Here is a 22316-nt window from a genome sequence, read left to right as displayed (position 1 = left end):
AAAAGGAAGCAAGAAGTGCTATGGATATGGCAGAGCTGTGCAGTGAAATCCCTAATTCTAGGAACCCAGAAAAAAGAGGAGAGAGAAGAAAATACTGGAAGTGTTTCTGGGCAGAGGTCCATGTTGATGTGCAGAGGATGAATTGTAGGTAGGAATGTGAGTTGTTCTGTGTGCACATAGGGATAAGTCAGGTTGCAGGTGAAGCATATCTGCAAACACATTTTAATAAAGAGATGTTAGCTCCCATTCAGGAAAGCAGAACACTCCTCATTTTAAGGTAAATAGCTTTACTGAGTTCATGAGAGATCTGAAACCAGAGCATCCCAATCCTCACAGCACAGATTGTAGGCACCTCTACCATCGGGGCATGACATGATGGAGCGTGAGGATGGCATTTCATTTGGATCATTATAGGGTTAGGATCCAGTTTACAAGACTCATTTGTCTGCCTCAAGCAGTATCTTGTTTTGGTGGTATGTATCTCAAAAGGTTTAGCACCACATTCAGTCATTTGCAAACATTAAAAATTATTACAAGCTTCTTGTAAGGAATAATACTATGGCAATACAGAAAAAAAAAAAAGCTGAAGGCACTCAAGGGTAAATACACATGAACCTTGCATGGCAATTTGGCAATAAATATTAGAAATCTGAACCTTTAAATAAATTAGCATTTCATTAATTAGGCTTAAGTTATGGACATGTGCTTATTTGCAGATGCTATTACAGTTTGTAGAACTGTTCCAAGCACACCATAACAAACTTGGAGAGGAAGTTGGAGAAAAACCTCAGCCATTTCCATCTCTTCTTTTAGATATTTATGGTAAATGTTCACCTGGTACCACTCAAGTAAATGAGTTTTCCTCATTTTTCATTTAATTATGAGTTTAATGGCAGCAACCCCACTGAGTGAGAAGGCTTAAAATAGGAATCTGATGCCTACTGTGAAGAAGGTTACTTCTCAGTTTCTTAAGAAGAAAAGGATCTTGGCACTTAGCTCATATACATGCATATATATATATATATATATATATATATATGAATTAACTTACTTGATGCTGCACTAATAGATACAAAACATAAGTTTTATCCAAAGATCACAAAGTTTTCAAATAATTTAAATAATTTCTTTTGAAAATTGACATTTTTATGGGACTGAATTTCCTTAGAGACAAATGGTTTTCTAGTGTCATTCTTTCTATGCAGACAATAATCAGCCTATGTTGCTGTGATATAGACAAGGAAAAGATGCTGCTACTGCTGAGTCAAACTGTTTTCAAGAAATAGTTTGATGACAGAGTGGTTTTTATGATCTGCTTTTCTATATTTGCAGGTTATTTAAGATTCTTTCCAGTTGTATTGCATTTGTAGCATTTTGAAGGATAAACTTAGAATTACCACAAGGCCTCCATCAATGAGATAAGAAGTTCTGCTGAAGCACTCTACTGTGATTGGAGTCTTTTAGACCATCTGTATCTAGATAGTTTTGATTACCTTCTATATCTAGAATAAGAGAGTTACATCTTTTATTTAAACTACAGTTGCTCAGTTTTCTGTTTTACCAGTGCCCCAGGCCATGCCTTGGTGCTGTCTGTCCCCTTCCAACAGTTGTCCTGTGCCTCATGGAAATGCCACTGCACTTCACAGCAGAATCCTGGTGTGTGGCTTCTGAAGCCTGGTGCCTTCCAAACTAGCTTGTTTCTCCCTGGACTAAACATGGTTATAGAAATGATTCTTACAGAAGTGTTAGCTTTGTTTCAGTGATGAAATTTATTAATGACTGCATGAAGGCTACTGCACGATTTAACTTGCAGATTTTAACAATTTCCTCAATCCACATTTTATTTAACCCTCATCCCTGCAATACCACTTGTTCTCACTGCTTTGGCTTTAACTAACAATTCTATTCATAGTTATTGAGAAACAATTCAAAGCACGTTCAAGTCCTGGAGATCAAGATACAGCCAGCATACAGTACCCTGGAAATTTGTAATCCATTGGGATTTAAAAGCTATTAAATGACTTAGACAAAGCAAATTCCTTTTTCTGCTGAGCTGTACAGAACATTTCAGAGTATCAAATTGCCCAGAGAAACAAAGCAGGACTTAAGGCACCAAGCTGAATACCAGGCAGAACACAAATAAATGTCTACAAAGCTACACATTTCTTTTTAGGTTTTATTTACCCTACATGGCTCTATAAATTGAAAATATAAATAAATAAAATTTTCTCTGTTCAAAGTTTGTTATTACAAAAGAAAGTTTGCTAATGTTCTGAGAAAAGAGGATGCAGGGCAGGAAGCCAAAGAACTTGCAGTCCCACAGGTGAATGTTCTCTTAATGCATCATTAATTGTCTACTGCTGTCACAGGTCTATTTTGAAAGCAGTAACTCCAGGAAAGAGAATGCAGTTTATGTTCTATACCCACTTAGCCTCCTTGTGAAGACTGCCAATAGCATATTTTCCACAATTCACAGATCTGTGATGGCAAAGTGTATATCTATGGGGGAAAAACCCTTACCTGGTAATTTACTCAGGTCACTTCATTTCACAATTCTCTGACAAATAAAATTGCAACCCAGGGGCAGGAAAAGGATATATCCCTAATTAACTATCAATCAATAATTAATGCCAAAAAAAGAAAAGGGTATGCCCAATTTGTACAAATATTTTTTACACAGACACAATGAAAGACACGCAGGGAAAAATGGTGCCTTTGAGATATGAGTTGTCCTACGGCTCTGCGAATGTCCACGTGTCCTTCTTATGTGTGTGTAATAATAATTTGCTTTTGATAGTGGCACAAAGCCAGAAAACAAGATGCTATGATAACAAGTTTCACACGTGCATGTAATAATATGGATAAAGACAACTGAGAAAGCAACAGTCACCACACCCTCCAACACTGGTGAGTCAAGACAATTGTTCCACCTCCTGCAGACGTAAAGTAAATTTCTAGTTTGGTGCCGACAGCGAGTCCATAATGAATATTGCTAAAGCAGCAGCAGAACTTGTGTGCACAGGAGATACACTTGCACTCAGAATTGGAATTCAGAAGTAGATCCAGCCTAATGAAGCACTGGGACCTGTATCCTATTTAGTACATATATCTCATATCAAGGCTAACTCTGCCTTTCACTCACTCCAACTCAAATCAATTTCTGTCTGCTATAGTATTTATAAGTGTTCAAAATTAATATTTATTTCAAAAGCCGTGTGTCTGCTTGTCTGTACCCCTATCAGTAGCCTAAGAAAGGCTATTTGCTCAAAGAAATAATTTGGTTTTACTTGAATTGGAAATTTAATATTTTCTGGTTTCTAAGGAAAACAGAAGCACAATTTGTTTTTCCTGGACCTTAAATTCTAATAACTAGAGCAAGAGAACTCACCTGACTAAAATTAACTTCAAATACAAACATTCAACACATCTGTTTACATACGTATTATCCTGAATTATTTCAGTCTGATAGAGCTGTTTCTTTAAACTGATTTACAGCCCTTCTTCTAAAGGGCTTTTCCTCTCTCTTTGTGTTGGCTGAGGGTCTTCATTACTTCTAGGCTAAATGGGATGCAGTGATTCACTCTGCAATTATACAGAACATTACTGGGCTCTGAGTGCATGACAAGGGTGTTACAGAAGGAGCTCTGCCAGAACATTCCCAGTAGGCCAGACTGAGGTTTCCCCTTGAAGAATTTCCCATCTGACTGTTATCCATGTTTTAAAATATAAGTTGAACTTGCAACATGATATCCTAACTCCTGTGTCCACAGCATGTTCTGATGCCTGCAGAATCAGGGGTTTTCTCTGGACTTAGGATACAGTCTGTGTTGGCCCTCCTTCTCTTGACTGTTTATTCTGTTACCAAAGGAGGCTGGAAGGTGAAATGCAGCAGAAAATTTTTAAAGCAGCACTTTTAAACTAGCTTGATGTAAACCAATAACGACACAGGGTATCTTTAGCTGTTCCTAGAGCATCTAGAGCAGCTATACTTGTATACATGCATGAGTATATTTTTATGAATTGAAAAGAAATAAAATCTTCTATTTTAGCTGTTGGATTTAATTAGTATTAACTGTTCCCTTGCTCTACTTTTCCCTTACAGTGGAAACCTAAATACATTGACATATGTTAGTGAAATAACTAGAATAACAGCAGAGGTGCTTCACCAGTACAACTGGATCACATGAGAACATCAGGAAGCAACGTGGGATTTTAACACCAAATGTACCAGAGCATAGCAACAATTCAAGTGAAGCAGAGGGAAAATATTGTGAAGGATGGCATGAAGGTTAAGGTAGGGGAAATGTTTAGCATATTCCAAAATGGTATTAAAAGGAAACCCTTAAATCACAGGCACCATGTCAAAGCAAAATTCCTGGGAATGCCAGAAAGGATAAGCACAGAACCATCTCACAATGGAAGTGAATAGAAGCTTCATCACAAGTACCCCAAACCCAAAGCTGGGGTAAGCCCTTCCTGCTCCAGCACATCCACCCATATAGCTGAACAGATGGTGTCAGATATGATCTGCTGGCACATTCTGCACTGTCAGCAGATTTGCTCTACTAACTCAGGGAACTTCCTTCCAGTCCCTTAGTTTTATCACTCACAGGAGAAGTCACCAAAGGGATGCATTCATCACACAGGACTTTGCACACGTCTTATTGGCACTCTGCGTTTTGCTTGCATGGAAGAGCCTGGGGAGCCCTCAGTCCTTGCAAAGCAGGTGGCCTAATCCCATGTGAGTCTAGGGTTTCCTGTAAAACATGCAACTCCCTCCAGTACTGAATGACTGCACGTCTGTTTTACAGTGATCACTATTACCAAAAAAACACCCAGAGCATGTAAATAGCCCTTGAAGAATAATTTGGCAAGGTTGAACCCTGAGCAATGTCAAGATTATTAAGCCTTTTGTTACAAAGTGAGTGACATTAGTTCTTTCTTTCAGAGGAGACAACAGAGAAAATGTTTGTTTTCCCAGTGGTCTAAACTGCAAAAAAAAAAAAAAACCTCAGGTGGTAGCAAGTTGCATGGAAAATTTAGTATGGATCACTGGCTCCATTATCCTCACCTCAGCCCTTTTTTCTTAACAAAAGAACAGGAGGGAAAGGAAGGAAGCTGAGAGGTTTCACAAGGTCTTTAAAGAGGGTAAAACAGTTAAAATATTGCAAAGTTTATTAGGAGCAGGCAGATATCTTTATTGGATCACCTGAGATAGATGGAAAAGGCAGAGAAGTTTTAGGCACATAAGCCCATCTTGACATGCAAAAGAGAAACCTCAGGCATAAATGTGAAAATTTAGGCAAATGTTCAGACAACTCAGAGCTTTGATGGACCATCAATATAATGCTTCAACAGCTCTATTCTCTGAAGGAAGCCCCTTCCTTTTTCAATACTATTGATGACACTCATTAAGAAATGTTTGAGAAAGCATCTGTAAAATCCAACTATGTGACTTCTCAAAATACATGCAGTACCATAGGGTTGCCTGTTGGAGTATTTTTTCAATTTAAAATTATTCTGCCTATTCAAAATGTATTTTCAAACAAAAAAAATGATATTTCAGAAGTGAGAAGATATGCAATATCAAAAATTCCATTTGAAACTAAAAGGTACTTAGGATCCATAGGAAAATGTTCGTCTAAATCTACTTTTAATTTTTGGAATTTCAAGCATCATGCATGTAAGAGATGCCTACTCAGAAAAATAACACAGAAATAAAAGATGTAGGGATCCTATGAAAACCTTTAGTAAAAGCATGGGTATGGTTTTATCTTGCATTATAAAAATAGTAAGATTTTTTACTCATTCTTATGTTTACAACAATTGCAAGCGACCCAATTTGTTAAGGTGAAGGAATTAGAATGACAAAGGGACTGTCAGGTGGAAAAAAACCCCACTCCTGCCTGCTTCTGATGTGTTCTCTGAATTCTGAATATTTTTTAACACACTCCTATCATCTAAGCAGACCAGAATGGTTTGTGAAAAATTTGCATGTGGCAATTTGAATAAAAAAATGAGAAACACAGTCCTACAAAAGGTCTGGCATATTTTGTTTACATGGAAGTGGGAAACTAGGTAATTAAGCATCAGCTTCTGCTAAACCCAATTTATATTAAATTAAACTTCCAAGGACAAGCAAGCAAAACTAACATTGTACTACAGTTCTAAGCCTGCATTTATGTACACACACATCCTCTGCTCATGACTTTATCTAGACTCTAGCCATTGGTCCTAGTTGCACTGGTTAAGCCAAAGTATTTTGAAGCTCCTCCACCCAGACTCTACAGAGGCAAATCTCTTTTATTTCTTGTACCTGAATCAGTTGCAATAGCAGCCAACTATTTATCAAAGGGCAAAACTAAACACAAAACCGTAGTGGAAAAAAAAAAAAGGGTGTTTATTCCTACTAATGGTGAGTAGTAGCCCACTCTAAGTGGAAGGGATTATTAAACAGACTTCTGTAGGCATCTGCCCTGAAGCATTTCCTATACAGCCCTTTACTTACTCATATGGATAACAGAACAGGGTGCATGCTTATCACATTTGAGTAAGACAAAAAAACGATGGCTCTGCAAGCATGTTTCATGTCAGAGCTACAATTCAAACTAATCTTAACAAATCAGTGAAATAACTTGAAGAAAGCCAGATTCAGATAAGCAAGAAGTCTCGATTCTCCCAATCGTACTTTCTATGATCTTCATGGAAGATTTATATCCTAACAGACATCTACACTGCAGCTGTGAAAAGGGAGAATATCAAGAAGACAGCTTTTCCTGCCAGACTGTGTCCTGCCAGATAAGTGATCCAAAGACTACAAAAAAAGAAGTCACTCAGCAGAAAGCAACTCCCTTGTAGGAATCCAAGCACTTGGCAAGCAAAAGGTAGCTGTAAATTTTGTTCCTGTCAGGGTGTTCTTTAAGTGGTGATCCCCATTTCCATCCTCTATTTTCATATGACCCTCTAATTTCCCTTAGCAAAAAGAAACCTAATATTGGAGACTTGTCAGTGATATTAAAGAAAAAGAAAAGATGATGAAGACAGAGAACAATAATGAAACAAAGCTGAAGAAATAGAGGGTAGAGGGAGAGTCAAAGTCAATAGGCAAAAGAGTGTTTATGGGAAACTAAACAAACCAAAAAAAAAATGAAAGTGGATTCCATTATCTGTTTTATGGGTACACACTTTTCCTGAGGTCTGTATCATCATCCTTGAGAAGAGACCCTGACACTTGTGTTTTCTCCCCAGCTTTGCAACAGCCTTTAAGGCACTTAGGACAGGAATTTTTAAAATATTTTTACTGTCTTAAATGCTGAGCAAATTATGACCCATGATTGCTCACAAGGGACTATAATCCTTTTCACAACAATACAGAAGTGGGATGCTGAAGAGCACTCAACTATGGCTAAATGTTAGCCATAGCTGAGTGCTTTTCAGCATCCCACTTCTGTATTCAAGGATAATAATAAACCCTCCATAATCCACAGCACTATTTTGTGCAGAAATTAATAATTGTTTTTGAGACGCTGAAACACTACCCTGAAAAAAAGCCGAATAAGAAGGAGTAGCAAGAGAGATTAGAAAGTTGACAAAACTATAAATGTCTTGTAAATAGAGAATCGTGAAAAAATGAATCAAAACCAGAACCAACTCTGAACAGACAGAAAACAATACATAAACTATCAACATCTTCAGTATCTGTACACTGTCATCCAACATTAATTCTGCATTTAAAAACCAAGTTGAGGTTTTTAGTATAACCAGTTACCTATTACTGTAAATCTAGTTACATGCTAGTTATTCTTCTCTCCTTAAACTCTTTAGTGAATGTGCCAGCCTTTCCAGCATGGAGCAAGAAGTAGCTCAGGGAATGGTTAAGAATAGCAATGACTGTGAGTAACCCCACAGATGCAATCTGAGAAAGTATTTTCACATACAGGAATTTTTTTAGCTTTCACCTCTAGGATGAAAAGTCACTGTCCCTACCTCTCACTAATAAGGTCAGTTTTGGGCACCTCCACTGAAGCTGCCATTTCTGGTGGTTTAAGTGATGGGGACACCTGTCCCTCTGAGAGCTAAACTGAGCCTACAACTCACCTCATAGATATTACCAAACAGTCTGCATGTGTTAGCAACCTTGTCACTTACTCACCTGGCCTGGGTTCAAAACACTGACCTAAAAGTGAAAGGTTCCCATCAGCCACACATTCCCAACCAATAAATTAAAAGTCCATCTTCAGCACAAGGTTATCTTTCATCATGAGCTGGGGTGTGGGAGTTATCAGAATATTCCACTAGGAAGGGTTTGCAATACTGAGACTTTTAATTAATGTCACCACCTTGCTAAGCAGTGCAAGTCAGCTTTCTCTTGGATGTGAATGACTATTTTTGCAGTACAGTTTGTTCATTCACATCACATGCATGAATCCCTGGAAAAAAGATGGTCCCCAACAACAATACTCTATGAGAATCCTTTGTCCAAATACTCAAGTACGGATATATTATGTCAGCCCTGGATAATTCACAGTAGCCAGAAGGAGTGATGAGGAGCAATCCCTTGCTGTTTATAATGATGTTAGCTCTTCATTTTCCCTTCTACTTCAGTAACAATATGCATGACATCATTTACAGTTACACAACAGTCTTCTGATGACTCTGCTCTCTTTGCCTTTTATGTAAACCAACAGGTATGTTAATAACTCATCATAACAGAATTAATACCTCTGCATTTTGGATTGTAGGCCATTATTCAATGCACATTCTCAATGTGGAAGATTAGCTTTAGAGAATGGTAAATAATTGTATAGTCTGTGAAGTAAACAAAGTTCTCAAATTACTAACAAATTTCCAAGTTATAATAGCCCCCATATTAAATTGCATTCTCCAGTGAGAGTGAAAAGACAGACTGTGAGGAATGACTCAGTGTTGGAGTTCTTGCTCTTCCACAGCTTTCTGTACAAGTTCCTTCAAGTTATAAAACCTCTTTACATGTCCAAAACCTTTATCCCACAGTAGAAGGAAGTATAAATACATTCCATGGACTGAAACCTCTAAATGCAGGATGAGACAGGCTGTTAATCTTTACAATGGAGTGTATTTCACGGTCTCATATATATTTTGAAAACATAAAATGCTGTAAAAAGTGAAAGAAATTGTATTTCATAATCCTGAAAAAACAAATATTGGTGAAAAAATTATCAGTGAATCAAGTATATTCAGAACACAGTTCTTAAATGGCACTAAAGCTTTAAAAGCAAAACCAAACACAAACCAAAAAAAGGAATCAACGGAACAACACAAATGAAAAGTTTTGAATAACCCATTTTTGGTCAATTGCTTTTTTATCTTTTCTTTTTAGATGTTGATTATTTCCCTCAAAGGAAAAGTTTATGAACATGCTGATGTCTTTAAATTTGCCATATTATTTCTAGCATTTATTAATTCAGCAATTAACGAATCACTGGAGACTTTCTTTTTACATGCAGCACTGCCAAATTTTGCCCTTCAAAATGCCTCCTACTGAAATCTGCAGAAATAGAGATGCATCCCCCACAAGGACCTGTGCCTTTCTGACAGAACCAGGGCACTCCTACACGGCACAGCAGGGAGTTCACAGCATCCAGCCTGAAGCTCTGAGGACTGCCAGCTATTTGCATGGCACAACAGTATTTCCCTCTAGAAGGGTAAGCTAACTTTAGAGTGCCCTCACCAAATATTCTCTGCTCTGATACACTGCACTTTGCAGAGCTTGCATGTACACTCTATAAACAAGCAAGCCTGACATTAGAATCTGCAGTAGTATGGCTACTAACATCTTGCACAGCATTCCCAATCACTTTATGCCACAGAACCTCACAGTGCATGCCTAGAAATAAATTAGTTCTTGCTCAGTTGTCAGGGCATTAAAATAGATTTGCCACTACACTGCACAAAATTGAGTGCCACAAAGAAATGTACACACTTTTATAAGAGTTTTAATGGACTCTGTCATCCATGCAATAAAGACTGCATCTTTGCATTTATACAGAGGTACATATTCATATCTCATAAAGTGCTGTCCAAATACCCCTTCCCAATCAGTCAGGCAGGGCAGCAGGGACCCAAGCAGAGAGCTTGCATAGCATGAAGTCTGCAGGTTCTGTCAGAAACCCCAAAGTACTGATGCACACTCCCAAATATCTCTTTTCCACGCACCCTCTCTCTTGCTCTCTACAAGACTTTTAGATACAGATCTTGGGCGAACAAAATTAAGACAACTCCTGATACTTTCAAAGGCATGCTCAGTTAACAGAGCAGAGACCTATTTGCACTCTGGTCCTTTCTGGATCACTTTTGAGCAAAGTGACATTTGGGAAGTCTCACTCGAAATGCTAGTTAGACAAAGCATCTAAATATTGAAAAACCATTAAAAAAAAAAAGCATAGGAAATGGTATTTCATATGCCATGGGGCCAAAACATACAACAAAAAGTTCAAATGTCATAGGGTCAAAAGAAATTCACCCATTTCTACTTGGCTCAGAATGAGTTCATTTTCAAGCACCACCTTTCCTGTATTTCTGCTTCACAAGAGTATCAGCAAACTATAAGGCCTCTTCAGGAAAAGATTTGCATTGTAAAAGCTAACAGGTTTGAAGGGAACTGTTTCAGCAATGATAAAATATTTGAGACAAGCCACTTTACTGTTTTCTCTCTCCCTCTATATTCTTTTCCAATTGTCCACTTCTTCACTATTACAGAAGAAAAGAACTATCTCTGTTTCATTTGTCTCTCCCTGTGGAGAGTTGAAAATGAAGTACAGGTAATCCTAAAAGGATCCTGTGGTGGATCTTCAAGGGAGAAATCCACAGGTATGTTTCAAAGGGGAAATCCATGCCCCTCATACTGCCTGGGGCTTTCTCTCAAGTGCATTAAACAAGGAACATGCATTGTCACTACCCTGTCAGTGCCAAATGAACCTTCTTAGTAAAGAGGTAGGATCTCCTATTGTATTCTTAGGTCCTTCCAGCAGCTCTACCTTACAGTGTTCCTCCTGGTTTCCCAAGAGCTCATGAACTATCACAGACAGCACTGGCTAACAGTTTTGTTTCAGCAGATACATATTTTAATGGCTAAATACTATTTAGGATGAGATGAAAGAAGCATTCACACATTACAGTATGGAAGGAACTAAAGGTATGTTCTCTGGAAATAGAAGGATTAATTAAAGTAGGCTAATGCAGGATTTAGTTGACTGGATTTCTAAATGTCTTTCCTTTGCTTTCTCAGTTGATTTTCTTCATCATGCCATCTTTATCCAGTAATTATACACTACATTGCCAGGTGAGTAAGTAAATACAGTATAAATTTGTCAATACAGTCAGAGTGGGATAAAACTATGTTCCTATCCAATTTAGCAGCATTCTTTAAAGCACTTCCATAATCATAAAAGCAGGCTGTGACAGATACTCAAAGTTTTTCAATTTTACCCTTACCAAAACACACATCCTTAGGTCTCTGACACCAATAAATGGAAGGAAAATATAGTCAATAGTCAGATCCCAAAACATTTACACAGTAAATGTTGTCTTTGCACTCTGTTATGTAGCACATCTGGAGACAATCAAATCTAGTTTCACTTGTAATCTAAACTAAGGTTTCAGTTGATACTCTTACAGAGAAAGGAAAACCTCATACATTAATTCCCAATTATGCAACAAAAGGCTTTTCTGTGGCATATATGCCACGTTACTCAATGTAGTATTTCTAAATACACAAACCACATGACCAGTCCATGTGAATTATTTTACTATTGTAACTGATGACTAAAAAAAAATTCAATTTTTATTTCATGCTTGTTTTAAGAAACTGATTTTTAAAGAATTTCGTTATTTCTGTGGCTAAAGATACCACTTAAACATACTGGGTTAATTTGTTTATGCTTTAATTATTTTTATGAGGCAATATCTATAGAATACCATTTTCTAGAACATTTAAAATATCCTATAAGACAGCAGACATTCAGAAAAATTTCACAGTTGCTAAATAACATAACGTTTAGTGAGGCTCAGGTTCCTAAATTACTTACATTTTCTTTAAGAATAAATAGTAAAACATTACTTGGGATTTTTGGATGACTTGATTATATATGAATAAGAAATTTAACTAAGTAACCAGTTCTCAAGCACTTAACTAAGAATAGATGGGTAAATAAACAATGATGACTGTAATTGCAGAAGGCATAAACAACAGTTTTAGACAGTTTGTGATAAGCAAACTGCTTTATCAATTAAATAAACAATTATTTGTTTAGAGCGTCTCTCTTTTCAACAGGAGCCATTCTGGGACCTGTGCTCCATCATGGAAATGAGGGCCTTAGACAAAAGGAAAGAAAACCAACTTCGGCCTCATGTCTGGTGTTTTGCTTGTCTTTTACTATAATGCCAGATGGGTGACAAGTACATTGTACATAATATGTGCATGCACAGATACAGCTGCTTGTGGGGCTGCACTGCAAACCACATTGCTGAAATTATTTAGGATTAAAAGGTATTAAGAAGAGGGAGGGTTGCCTCAAATTTCTTCCATGATCTGGTATATAGCAAAAGATCATTGTACCAGCAAATGAAGGGGACTAGAAGCCTATGGACAGTAGTAGAGTCAAAGATGATCAGCTACTCTGCCAAAGAAAACTTGTAGTGGAACTACTCTCCAGAAATGAGCTGGAGATGAGCTTGGACTATAGAGGTTTTCATAGCTCAAAGGAACTCCTCTAACCCCAGAGCTACACAACCATTTATAGTTGGGTGTTTGGGATTTTTGCTTTTTTTTAATTTGAATTCAAGGCAGCTGGGTACCAGTTTTCTTCACATTAAAGAGTGCAATGTCTTAAGTCTTGCAGCAGTGAAAAGCTACACTGGTGCCAAGGTTAAATATAAAACAGAGTTTTAAAAAATCACTTAATGCTAGATAGCTAAGCCTTTCTGTGACTGCCAAAATAGCAGGCTGATTTTCAAAGGTGCAAAATAGACAGAAGTTCCTCCTGACGTCAGTGGAAATGCCTGGGTGTTCAACACCTATAAAAAAATGAGTTTCCTTAGATGCTTAAGGAATAATCATGGATACTAAATTTAGCCTGGGGTAGTCACTTTCCACTGACTCCTGCTATGGTAGTGGGGTGAGCAAGGCTTTTCAGAGGGGCAGTTAAGATTAGAATCTGTCTGCTCTAAATTATTGAAGTTATTGAAGTAATGGATGGCTGGACTTCTTTAATTTACAAGTTTTCTGAAAGGAAATAAAAACAAACATCGGATTTCAAGCTGAAGGAATTCTGGCAGTTCAGAGCAGTTGGGAGGAAGCATTTGAAGTAAATGGAAAATCTTACTCATATCAAGTACAGTAAACACTTACCACTGCCATCTGCCAAGCCAGCACATAGGTATTGCAACCACTCTTTTGAAGATGAAGGCATGGACAAAGCAATGTGTCCTTATAACTCAAAAGTGGGTAAAACTAGGACCAGACACAGGAGCAGCAGTGCCCATTCTTGCACTTAGGACAGAAATTTAGGATTTATTTTCTCCCTTCTGTGCACACTCAAATTTTAGGTCCAATTATAGAAACTAACTAAAAATCAGCCAGACAGCTGTCACCTTCTGCTTCCCCCTGGACAGGCCTTTAAAAGTATGAAGTGTTTTTCTACAAGCTACCATTTCAAGTAGGAGACACTTTCATAAAAGGAGATCATTTCTAAGCCTTCTGCCTCGGTCTCTTTCTGCAGAGCAGTAACACCTGCCCTGTAAGCCTTTCACACCAGCAATTTGAGGATTAATGAGACCATGCTGCCTTGATCTATACTGAAGTGTTCCTTGTACTGCCAGCAGAAAGAGCTACTACAGGTTCTGTACAGAAACAAGGCACAGAGGGTGATCATAACACTGTGTTTGCTATTAAATGATGCAAAAAGAGGAACTTTCTATCTTTAAATACCTGCCAAATTTTATGGTGTAGAAATACAGCATTGTATAGGACCTGTATAGTTATGATAACATTTATTCATCAAGTCTCTCAGCCTGAGGCATATTTCAAACCAACAAATCCAGTGATCTAAAAACAAACATCACACACTCTTATCATAGCATTTCATTAAATGGTGTTCCTCAAGCACTGAAGATGTGAAAATTACCCCAGACGAGAGAAATGAAATTTAATTAAGGGAGAAATTGAGTACTCAGTGTGAATACACTTTCCTTCTGGTATCAGCTGAGAATAAAGAATGCATGGCCATAAAGGAGATACTCAGAGTCAGCAACTTCTCATTGCTCACAGTGGAGGAATTCGACATCAGCTACACATTGTTTATCCCAACAATTATGGCTCAGAAGAAGTTATGCTTGGCAGTAAAGCCATTGAAACCAACTCAACTTTGCCAACTGTGTAAGCACTTTTATATTTGTTTATTTGTAAGGCTATAAAACAACAAACAGGAGGGACATCTTTTGACTTGGGACAAAGCAAAGCAGCACAAATTCCTGTCTAATTCTATTTCATTGACATGTTTCTTCCTGCATCACATCTACCTGCATTCCAGCTGCAAATCCAATGCATTCTTCTGTAAGCAGGGTCTGCAGTACAATTTCTAAAATACTATTAATATCTACTAATTAATCACTATCTGCAACTAAAGAAAATCTTAATGCTCAGTCCTTTGGAAATTAATCAGGAGAACTGCACAGTGCAATTCAGAAATCACTAGCTAAATTAAAAGTCATTAAATAGATGAGAATTTATGCAACAGTGATCAATTCATGTGAGGCATTTGTTGGCAACTGATTTTTCCATCATAATGACGTCTTTTGTCTTGTGAGAGGACAGATGGGTTTTAATGAAAGATTTTGACCTGGCCTCATTGGGCAAAAGCAGTCAAAATTCATTTTGTAAAGCTGTTTTAGCTTAAATTGGAAAATTACGATGGTATCGTGATACTTTTTTACTGAAATTCATTTGTTTACAGAATTTACCCCATTCTGCTTTTGTCTGCACAGGGCTAGAAATTGCATAAGCATGGATTCACTTTTACAGTGGTCCCAGGGCTGAAAATCCTCAGAGACTGTCCAAGCAAACACCTTCCATGCCTCTCTCTTCAGCTCTCCAGTGACCCAAACAGAGATTCAGGCAAGATACAGACATCCCACCCCCAAGAGATTATTGCAAAGTCTACTGCTTAACACACAGCTTTTCTCTAGCTCTTAAGCACATTGGTTGCAGCTTATGGAAACCCACTTAGATGCATACTTTCTTCCAATCCTTATTGTCTTACTAATTGGATCAGCATATCTACAGACAGACATTGTACTATGCAAATTTCAGGGGAGGTTGTGGTGTGTATCTATGAGTACAGGAAGCAGGTAGCCTTTGCTTCCCATTATAAAATGGTTCTGATAATTTCTTTTCATAATCTGTTGCTGGCAGATATTTGGGGGTCAATGGAAATTAACAGCTAAACTGAGACTGTAGGAATTATCAATTTGACAACACTTAAAGCATACAGAGCCTGGAATGGGTCAACATTGAGAGGTTCACTTCAGTTTAAATAGAAAACATAATATTGAGTAATACATTGATTTCTCTCACTTAGTACTGGTAAAGAAAACCTTCCCATTCAAACAAAGTACCTACATAATCATGTCTAGTAAAGTGAATTTCATAATAGCTTTCTTTGATTTTTCCTTTATATACCAGCACCACAGTATTCAGGGCTGCACACCTTATTGACAGCTTCCTAGACAAAATATGACCGTTCCACTATCCTTTCAGCATGCTCCTCTCAAGCACCATTCCATGCAAGTAACAGCATGGAAGAGGAATTTAACATGTTACTATTTTAAAAAGCACTAATCTCTAAGAGGCAAATTGTACAGAACAGGCCATAAGCACATTCCCTGTTTCTACAGAGACTCCTGCTCTCATGGCAATTCTTAATAGGATAAAAGAAATTGCTACTCCATGACTTTCTGTTGCATCAGTGTCTAATACTTGGGACAGTTACAGTGCATGTTGAGAAATCAAGACATGCTGGTGTAGAAAAAATATATGTTTGTCTATTGACTACAAAGTTCTCAGCAGACCTTCTATGGGGCCATCTGCCACTGAGAATGCACATAGGATTTAAAAGACAACAAGAGATGTTCTTTGTGTGTTCTCAATGCTAGAGCTTTTGGCATCCACTGTTTGAAAAAAAAAAAATTCTTTATGCACCCAAAAGAGGAGCATTTGGCCTTGGAATGCTGAAACCTATGGTTCATAAGGTGCACCCCGCATTTACAGTAACATGTATCATTTGGCAAGACATTGCTATTCTATACAAGACAGCCAAATACTTGCTGAACACCAGGGGAAAAAAGTCTAAAGAAGGTGGAATTGTTGGCACTTTTTAACTATTAATACTAATAGAAAATCCTGCATTTCAGCCAACAGAATTCCTAATTCACCTACGTAATCCTAATTACCTGCATAAAAGGTAAGGGAGGGAGAGAACTGCAGTGTAGGACTCAGCATATGAGATAGCATGCGCTACCGTGGCACATGGTTTTTTCCATTATCATTCTGCTTTTGACTCTGGATGATTTTCCTCCTGACATATTCAATCCCCTCCTGAAAGTAGTTCTAAAGCTACTCAATTCTTCATAAGAAATATCCTCTTTATAAGAAATATGCAACTGTTAACAGGTTAGTACTAGGAATAGGTAATGAGAAGTTTTCATACTCTCTTCAAAAGGAGAGGACCTTTTGCTTCCTCACACCTCCTACATTCATGTCCAAGCCCTACTCATGTTGCTCACTTGCAGAGGGGAATCCATGCCTTCTCAACAATCCCACTGGTATTCCAAGTGGGTAAAAAGTGCCACCTCAGTAAAAACCCTCTAGTGGTGGTTTCTGTGTCTGCCATATGAGCCTAACACCAAGGCTCATTATTCAAGGAAAGAATTTTACATGGTTTAAAACAAACAAAACAAAACCCAAGCCAATTTTATTTCCAGATAATCTCAGTAACAGAGGAAGACCTAGGCTGGAATGCCCTCTACACATTGAAAATGTCATTATAATCTCCACAACTGTTTCAATCTGGAGCCTGTAAGTCCATGAGAAGTGGTTCTGTAGAATTTAATTTTGTTGGTGGCGTCAGCCTCTCCTGCCAACCCTGTTCTGCCTTACACTTATCTTTCATTCATTTATCCTTGCTTATTTTTCTTGCCCAGTGAGGAATGAAGTTGTTTCTTTCCACCTCTCCACTGACAGGAAGAGGTTTCTGATAAGAAAGCAACTTAAATTCCATCCATAGAAGACCAAGCAAACTGTAGAGTAAATCCGGGATACTGACTGTAACTCTATTTATAGACTCTGAAGTCAGACTGAACACAAGGTCAATTTCTCTTTCAGAAAGAGAACCTCACAAACCTGCTGAACTTAATAAAGCTGCGGCAACATAAAAATAAGAACATTGTCCATAATCTATAGTTCTGATAGCCCTGCCAAATAATTTGCCATACACATGACTTCCAAATGGTTTTTTGTTTTTTTTTTTTTTTTTTGCTTGCAAGGACAACAGGAGTCATATTACCAGCCAAAGGAGGTAATACAGATAAATCCTTATAGGTCACACTTGAAAAGTAATCTGATATGCACTGCTGAAGACTGAAAAGACACAGCTTTTTTCCTTAAGAATCTTTTCCCAAGTCCTCACTCATGCACAACGTTCAGTGTCACCAAGTAGATTTGCATTCATAAAGAGGGCAATATCAAAGTAAATAAATATTTTAAATCATCTTGTTTATTTTATACCAGTATAAATAACACCATCCAAATGGTTATCATTTACATTGACATCTACATTAAAACCCTTCTGCATTAACAAAGAAGTGGTACCAGGGCTACAGAGCAAGCCAGAATAAGATCATTCATCTGTAAAAATGGCAGTAAGGCAAGGAACTTGTTTCCAGTTCTTTCCTTACATGTGTTAGGGCAATAGTGTCACTCACATTTTTATGACTGCTGAAGGCACATGTTAAATATGTGAGCTCAGTTTAATGCCCTACAATACAACTGCCCTGAAAAAGGGACCACACTTGTTTCACAACCTTCCTTGGAAATCTAACAAACCCCATTGCATGTCGAAGTTTTAAAAAGCACACTCATCCTTATAATTACTTACAGCAAAAATTGCAAATAGGCAAGAGCCATGTTAAACACATGGCTAACCAAGCAGTGTTGGCAGATCAAAAACATTGCAAAAATACAGTGTGTGTGCATTTCAAGTAGCATTGTTGCACTTAGTTCCCTAAGCTAGGGGACACAGCATTTCCTTATGATCTCCTTTTAGTTCTACTGAGATATGGGGGACACTACAAGGTTTGTGAAGTCTGTTGAACTTTTCCAGAAAACTTAAGAAATAAATTTACTATGAAGAAAAGAGAAATTACATTTTAAATCTTCCATTATAAGCTAGTATGATTTCCACTTCCACTCCAGTCCAGCACAGGTAGGAACTAAAAGACATCTGATCTCTAGTCTGACAGACCATAGAACAAACCACTTCTACCAGTTCTTAGAAATGTCACTGGCATCCTCTTTCTACCAATGAGAAAACTGAGGTCAGAGGTGACTTGACCTTGTCTAGGGTTACAGAGCAGAATAAAGAAAATCCCACCCTCTCTGGCCAGGCTTTCTAATTTCCAATACTTCTTTATTTTTGTGTGGTACAGTACTGAAGAAACAAGGGGCCACTTCCATAGATCTTTCAGCTGCTGTTTTAGCACACATGGGCAGTGGAAATGTTGTGGGTCAAGGAGCAGACTTCTGAAGTCTTCTATTTCATGGTACATATCTATATATTCAAAAGACACAAAGCCCATGGTTCTCTATTTTCTACAGTAGACAGCATTTCTACCCAAAATGTAATTTTTACTTTCTTTAAAGTTGCTGTCTGAAGTGCCCAATGACATTTAAATTTTTGCCAAGAGCGTCTAATGCAAAAATGGTCAAATTGTTGCATTTTTTTGATATCCTGAGCTGACACAGGCTTGAGGCTGTTACCTCAACTAAGTCATTGAAATTGTTGTTCACATTCAGAGAGATAGTGCTGAACTACAACACAGCTTTCCTTCCTATAGTGTTCTTCATATATTTTTGGACATCTGCAACCACCAAGGAGCCTGGATTACAGCAGACCATAATATTCTATGAACTATGGTTATAATTAGGCGTCTCCTCCATTGTAATCCTATGGACGTCATCATGTGTTACCAGCATCTGTTGACAGATTTCATACCAGGCATATCACTGAAATGGCAAGTCTGGAGAGGGCAGCCCACAATAGAAACAATGGCATTTATTTTTGGTTTGTTCCAAGACCATCTCATAGAAAATATATGCTGCCAACTGCCAGGGCTCCACCAAGATCACTTCTGAATATTGTATTACCAGTTAGAACAAAGATCTGTGCTCATGTACTTGCAGTCTTCCCCTAATGAATAAGGAAACTAAAGCACTTTCTGCAACTGTCTTAGCACAGATTAGGAAAAGATAGAAGCCTTGACATTCCACAAAGTTTATCAGGCCCTTTATCATGCGAGTACTTACTTTTCATGTAATAATAAATTCAGATTTCTTTCCAAGATGAAGAATAAGGATCCCCTCTTGTAAATTTTATTTGAATATGGCATCACATTAATATTAAAACTAAACCCTGGGAATTGGCAACATTAAGTAGCAAAACCACATTCTCCATGGAAGCAAAGCAGAGTCTGCTTTCATTTGACAGTGTGGAAATTTGACTTTCTGCTGAAGTACTGCTTGTTCAGAGGAATGGAAACATAAAATTTTCAATGCAGTTTAATTGCTCCCTGCTTTCCTGTAAAAATCAAGAGACTTGTAAGAATGTCTACCTAATCCAAACTCCCTTTACTTTTTAACATTTATCTGCATTAGAGTGCATTAGCATCTAGTAACCTGCCCATTTTCTTTTGAAAACAGCCTTCTCTGAAATAATGGACAATTGAATCCTTATCAGATGTAACACAACCCCTTACAGCTGAGGGGTTTCAAATCACTAAAGCACTTTAGCACTAAGATAATTTTTATTCTCATTATAAAACATGAAAATATAGTTCACCATCTGAAGAGTGACAAATTAATACAAACACCAGCTTTGAGTACGACTTAATTATTTGTTAGGAGTTGCAGCAGCTGGTAGATCAAGAAAAGTGAACTTCAATTTAGGACAGAACTTCTCCCCTTATCCTCACAGAGCAGGATCTGAAGAGGTATGAATGTAAGAAAATGAACAAAACCAGCTACAAATAACAGAAGGAGGGAAGCTACAAGCTAAATCTGAGAGAAAAATATTGCTTCTACAAATTTTAATGGAAAAGCAAACTCACTGGCCTCAACTATTCTAACAGCTCTAACTTTTATAATTACACTTTTACAGTATAGCTTTTATAGAAGCTGTAATAGTGGGACAGACTGTCATTAGATCTAAATTGTCACCTTCTACTTAAGTTGCTCATCTAGGCAAAATGTATATTCAGCCTTATTGTCCAGAGCACTGTCTCTCACTCCCTTCCCTTTTTTTCATTCTTGTAACCAGCAGATAACCTTTTAATCCCAGATCTGTCAACTGTGACTTCAACATCACCTTTTAAATTAGAAAGCAATAAATCCTTTGCATTATTTCGTCTTTCTTTTCCATGTGCTGCTTAAAACTTAATGTCATTAAATTAGATATTGGAAATATTACTAAAGTACCAAAGCATTGACATGACTGCAGCTGGGATCGTAATTTCTGCCTGTGTTAAAAAAAAGAATATGGGCAGTACTTGGTGGCACAATAGTTTTCTTACACCTACAAGGCAAAAAGCATCTCTTCTGAAACTGTGTATTCTGAGGAGTTTACAGACATGTTGTTGGGTTTTTTCCCCCAGACAGTGAACTGGCATATAGGAAAATAATCATGACATACAGTTTTCCAAATATAGCCTGGATATATTTCTAGGCAATATTTTCCTTGTCAGGTCATTCAGTCAGAATGGAGATAAATAATAAATTCTAATAAGAGTTGACTTGCAAGATCACAATTTCAGAAGTGACTTCTCAGTCTGCTTTCAGAAATATTGCAAACTTTTCTGCACACTTATTTTGAACAGTCTCATTCATCTCTGCCTACAACTGCAATTTACTTTTTTGAAAATCAATCAGGCACAAACATCAATTCAGTCTGCTTTCCAAAAGGAAAGACCCAGGAAGTGAAGTTGAAAGCTACTGAAATACTTATACATAAATCTAGAGGTACTGACATAATATTTGCAGTGCAATACAAAAATAAACTCCTGGCCCCCGTGAATAATAATTTAAGGTTTCACTTCAGAATTAAAAAATTTAATGCTTTAAACTAAAAATATGGCATAGCAACTATACATTCTAGAAATCGTTTATACAACATAAAATATATTTTATTAGAGTCCCTTGGTTGTACAACCCCAACAATTCCAGACACAGCATGGCAATAAAATAGGGCATCATTCCACACAGAAGGACACAGACAGATACACATTATTCCAGACCTTCCTCTGCTGTTTCTCCCATGCTGGGTCCAGGAGCAGATCCCTGTCCCATTCTTCTTCTTGGGTCATGTACTCATCCTCTTCATAGTTGTAGGTGTACTGCATGTTTGTTTCTATCTGATTCATGCTATTCATGCTGCCCGGGGATCAGCTTCAGCTGCTCTGGCTTCTACTACGATTTAACTTTAGTTTACTTGCTGAGAGGTTGTAGATATCGGTGTCTTTTTTCCTTCTTTTTTTTCCCCTTTTTTTCTTTTTGCAAGGTGACAGGAAACGAATATTGACTAATCTTGCTGAGAGCAGAGGCTGAAACTGCCAGGTAGGCGCTGACCTGTGATGACCTTCCTTCCCTCGCTCCCTGTGTCCTGTCCCTGCCGGCTGCTGCTGTCGGTGCCTGTGGCTGACCCTGCGGAGGAGCCCGGCGCGGCTCCGCGCCGCCGCTTATTATCCCCGCCGGGCCGTCACGTGGCGCTCGGGCGCGGCGCCGGCCCCGCCGCGGGCACCGGGCGGGCAGCGCTGCCCAGCGCCCCGGCCCGCCCGCTCTTCAGCCTGATACCCGCCTGGCCTCTGCTTTGGGCTCTTTCTCTCTTACCGACACGTACTCCTGCTGCCCGAGGGCCGCCTACCAACTGCTAATGCGGTTCGACACTGCTCAGCGGTAGTCTGAGCCCGCGTCCCGCCTTGAGCCACTTGGCACTTTCAGATTAAGGATTACACGA

General features: G+C 38.1%; 1 protein-coding gene across 1 annotated transcript in view; it reads right to left on the bottom strand.

Moving 5' to 3' along the window:
* Positions 1–22001, bottom strand: part of ACTN2 (actinin alpha 2) — a 66973-nt gene extending 44972 nt beyond the window's left edge. Inside the window, exon 1 of the mRNA XM_036380841.2 lies at positions 21598–22001. Within this exon, the coding sequence (XP_036236734.1) occupies positions 21598–21732 (135 nt within the window). The 5' untranslated portion in view covers positions 21733–22001. The remainder of the gene's footprint in view (positions 1–21597) is intronic.
* Positions 22002–22316: the final 315 nt, after the last annotated feature.

The sequence above is a fragment of the Molothrus ater genome, chromosome 3 (assembly GCF_012460135.2).
Source record: "Molothrus ater isolate BHLD 08-10-18 breed brown headed cowbird chromosome 3, BPBGC_Mater_1.1, whole genome shotgun sequence".
Taxonomy (NCBI): Eukaryota; Metazoa; Chordata; class Aves; order Passeriformes; family Icteridae; genus Molothrus; species Molothrus ater.
This window is presented reverse-complemented; position numbering and strand designations above follow the sequence as displayed.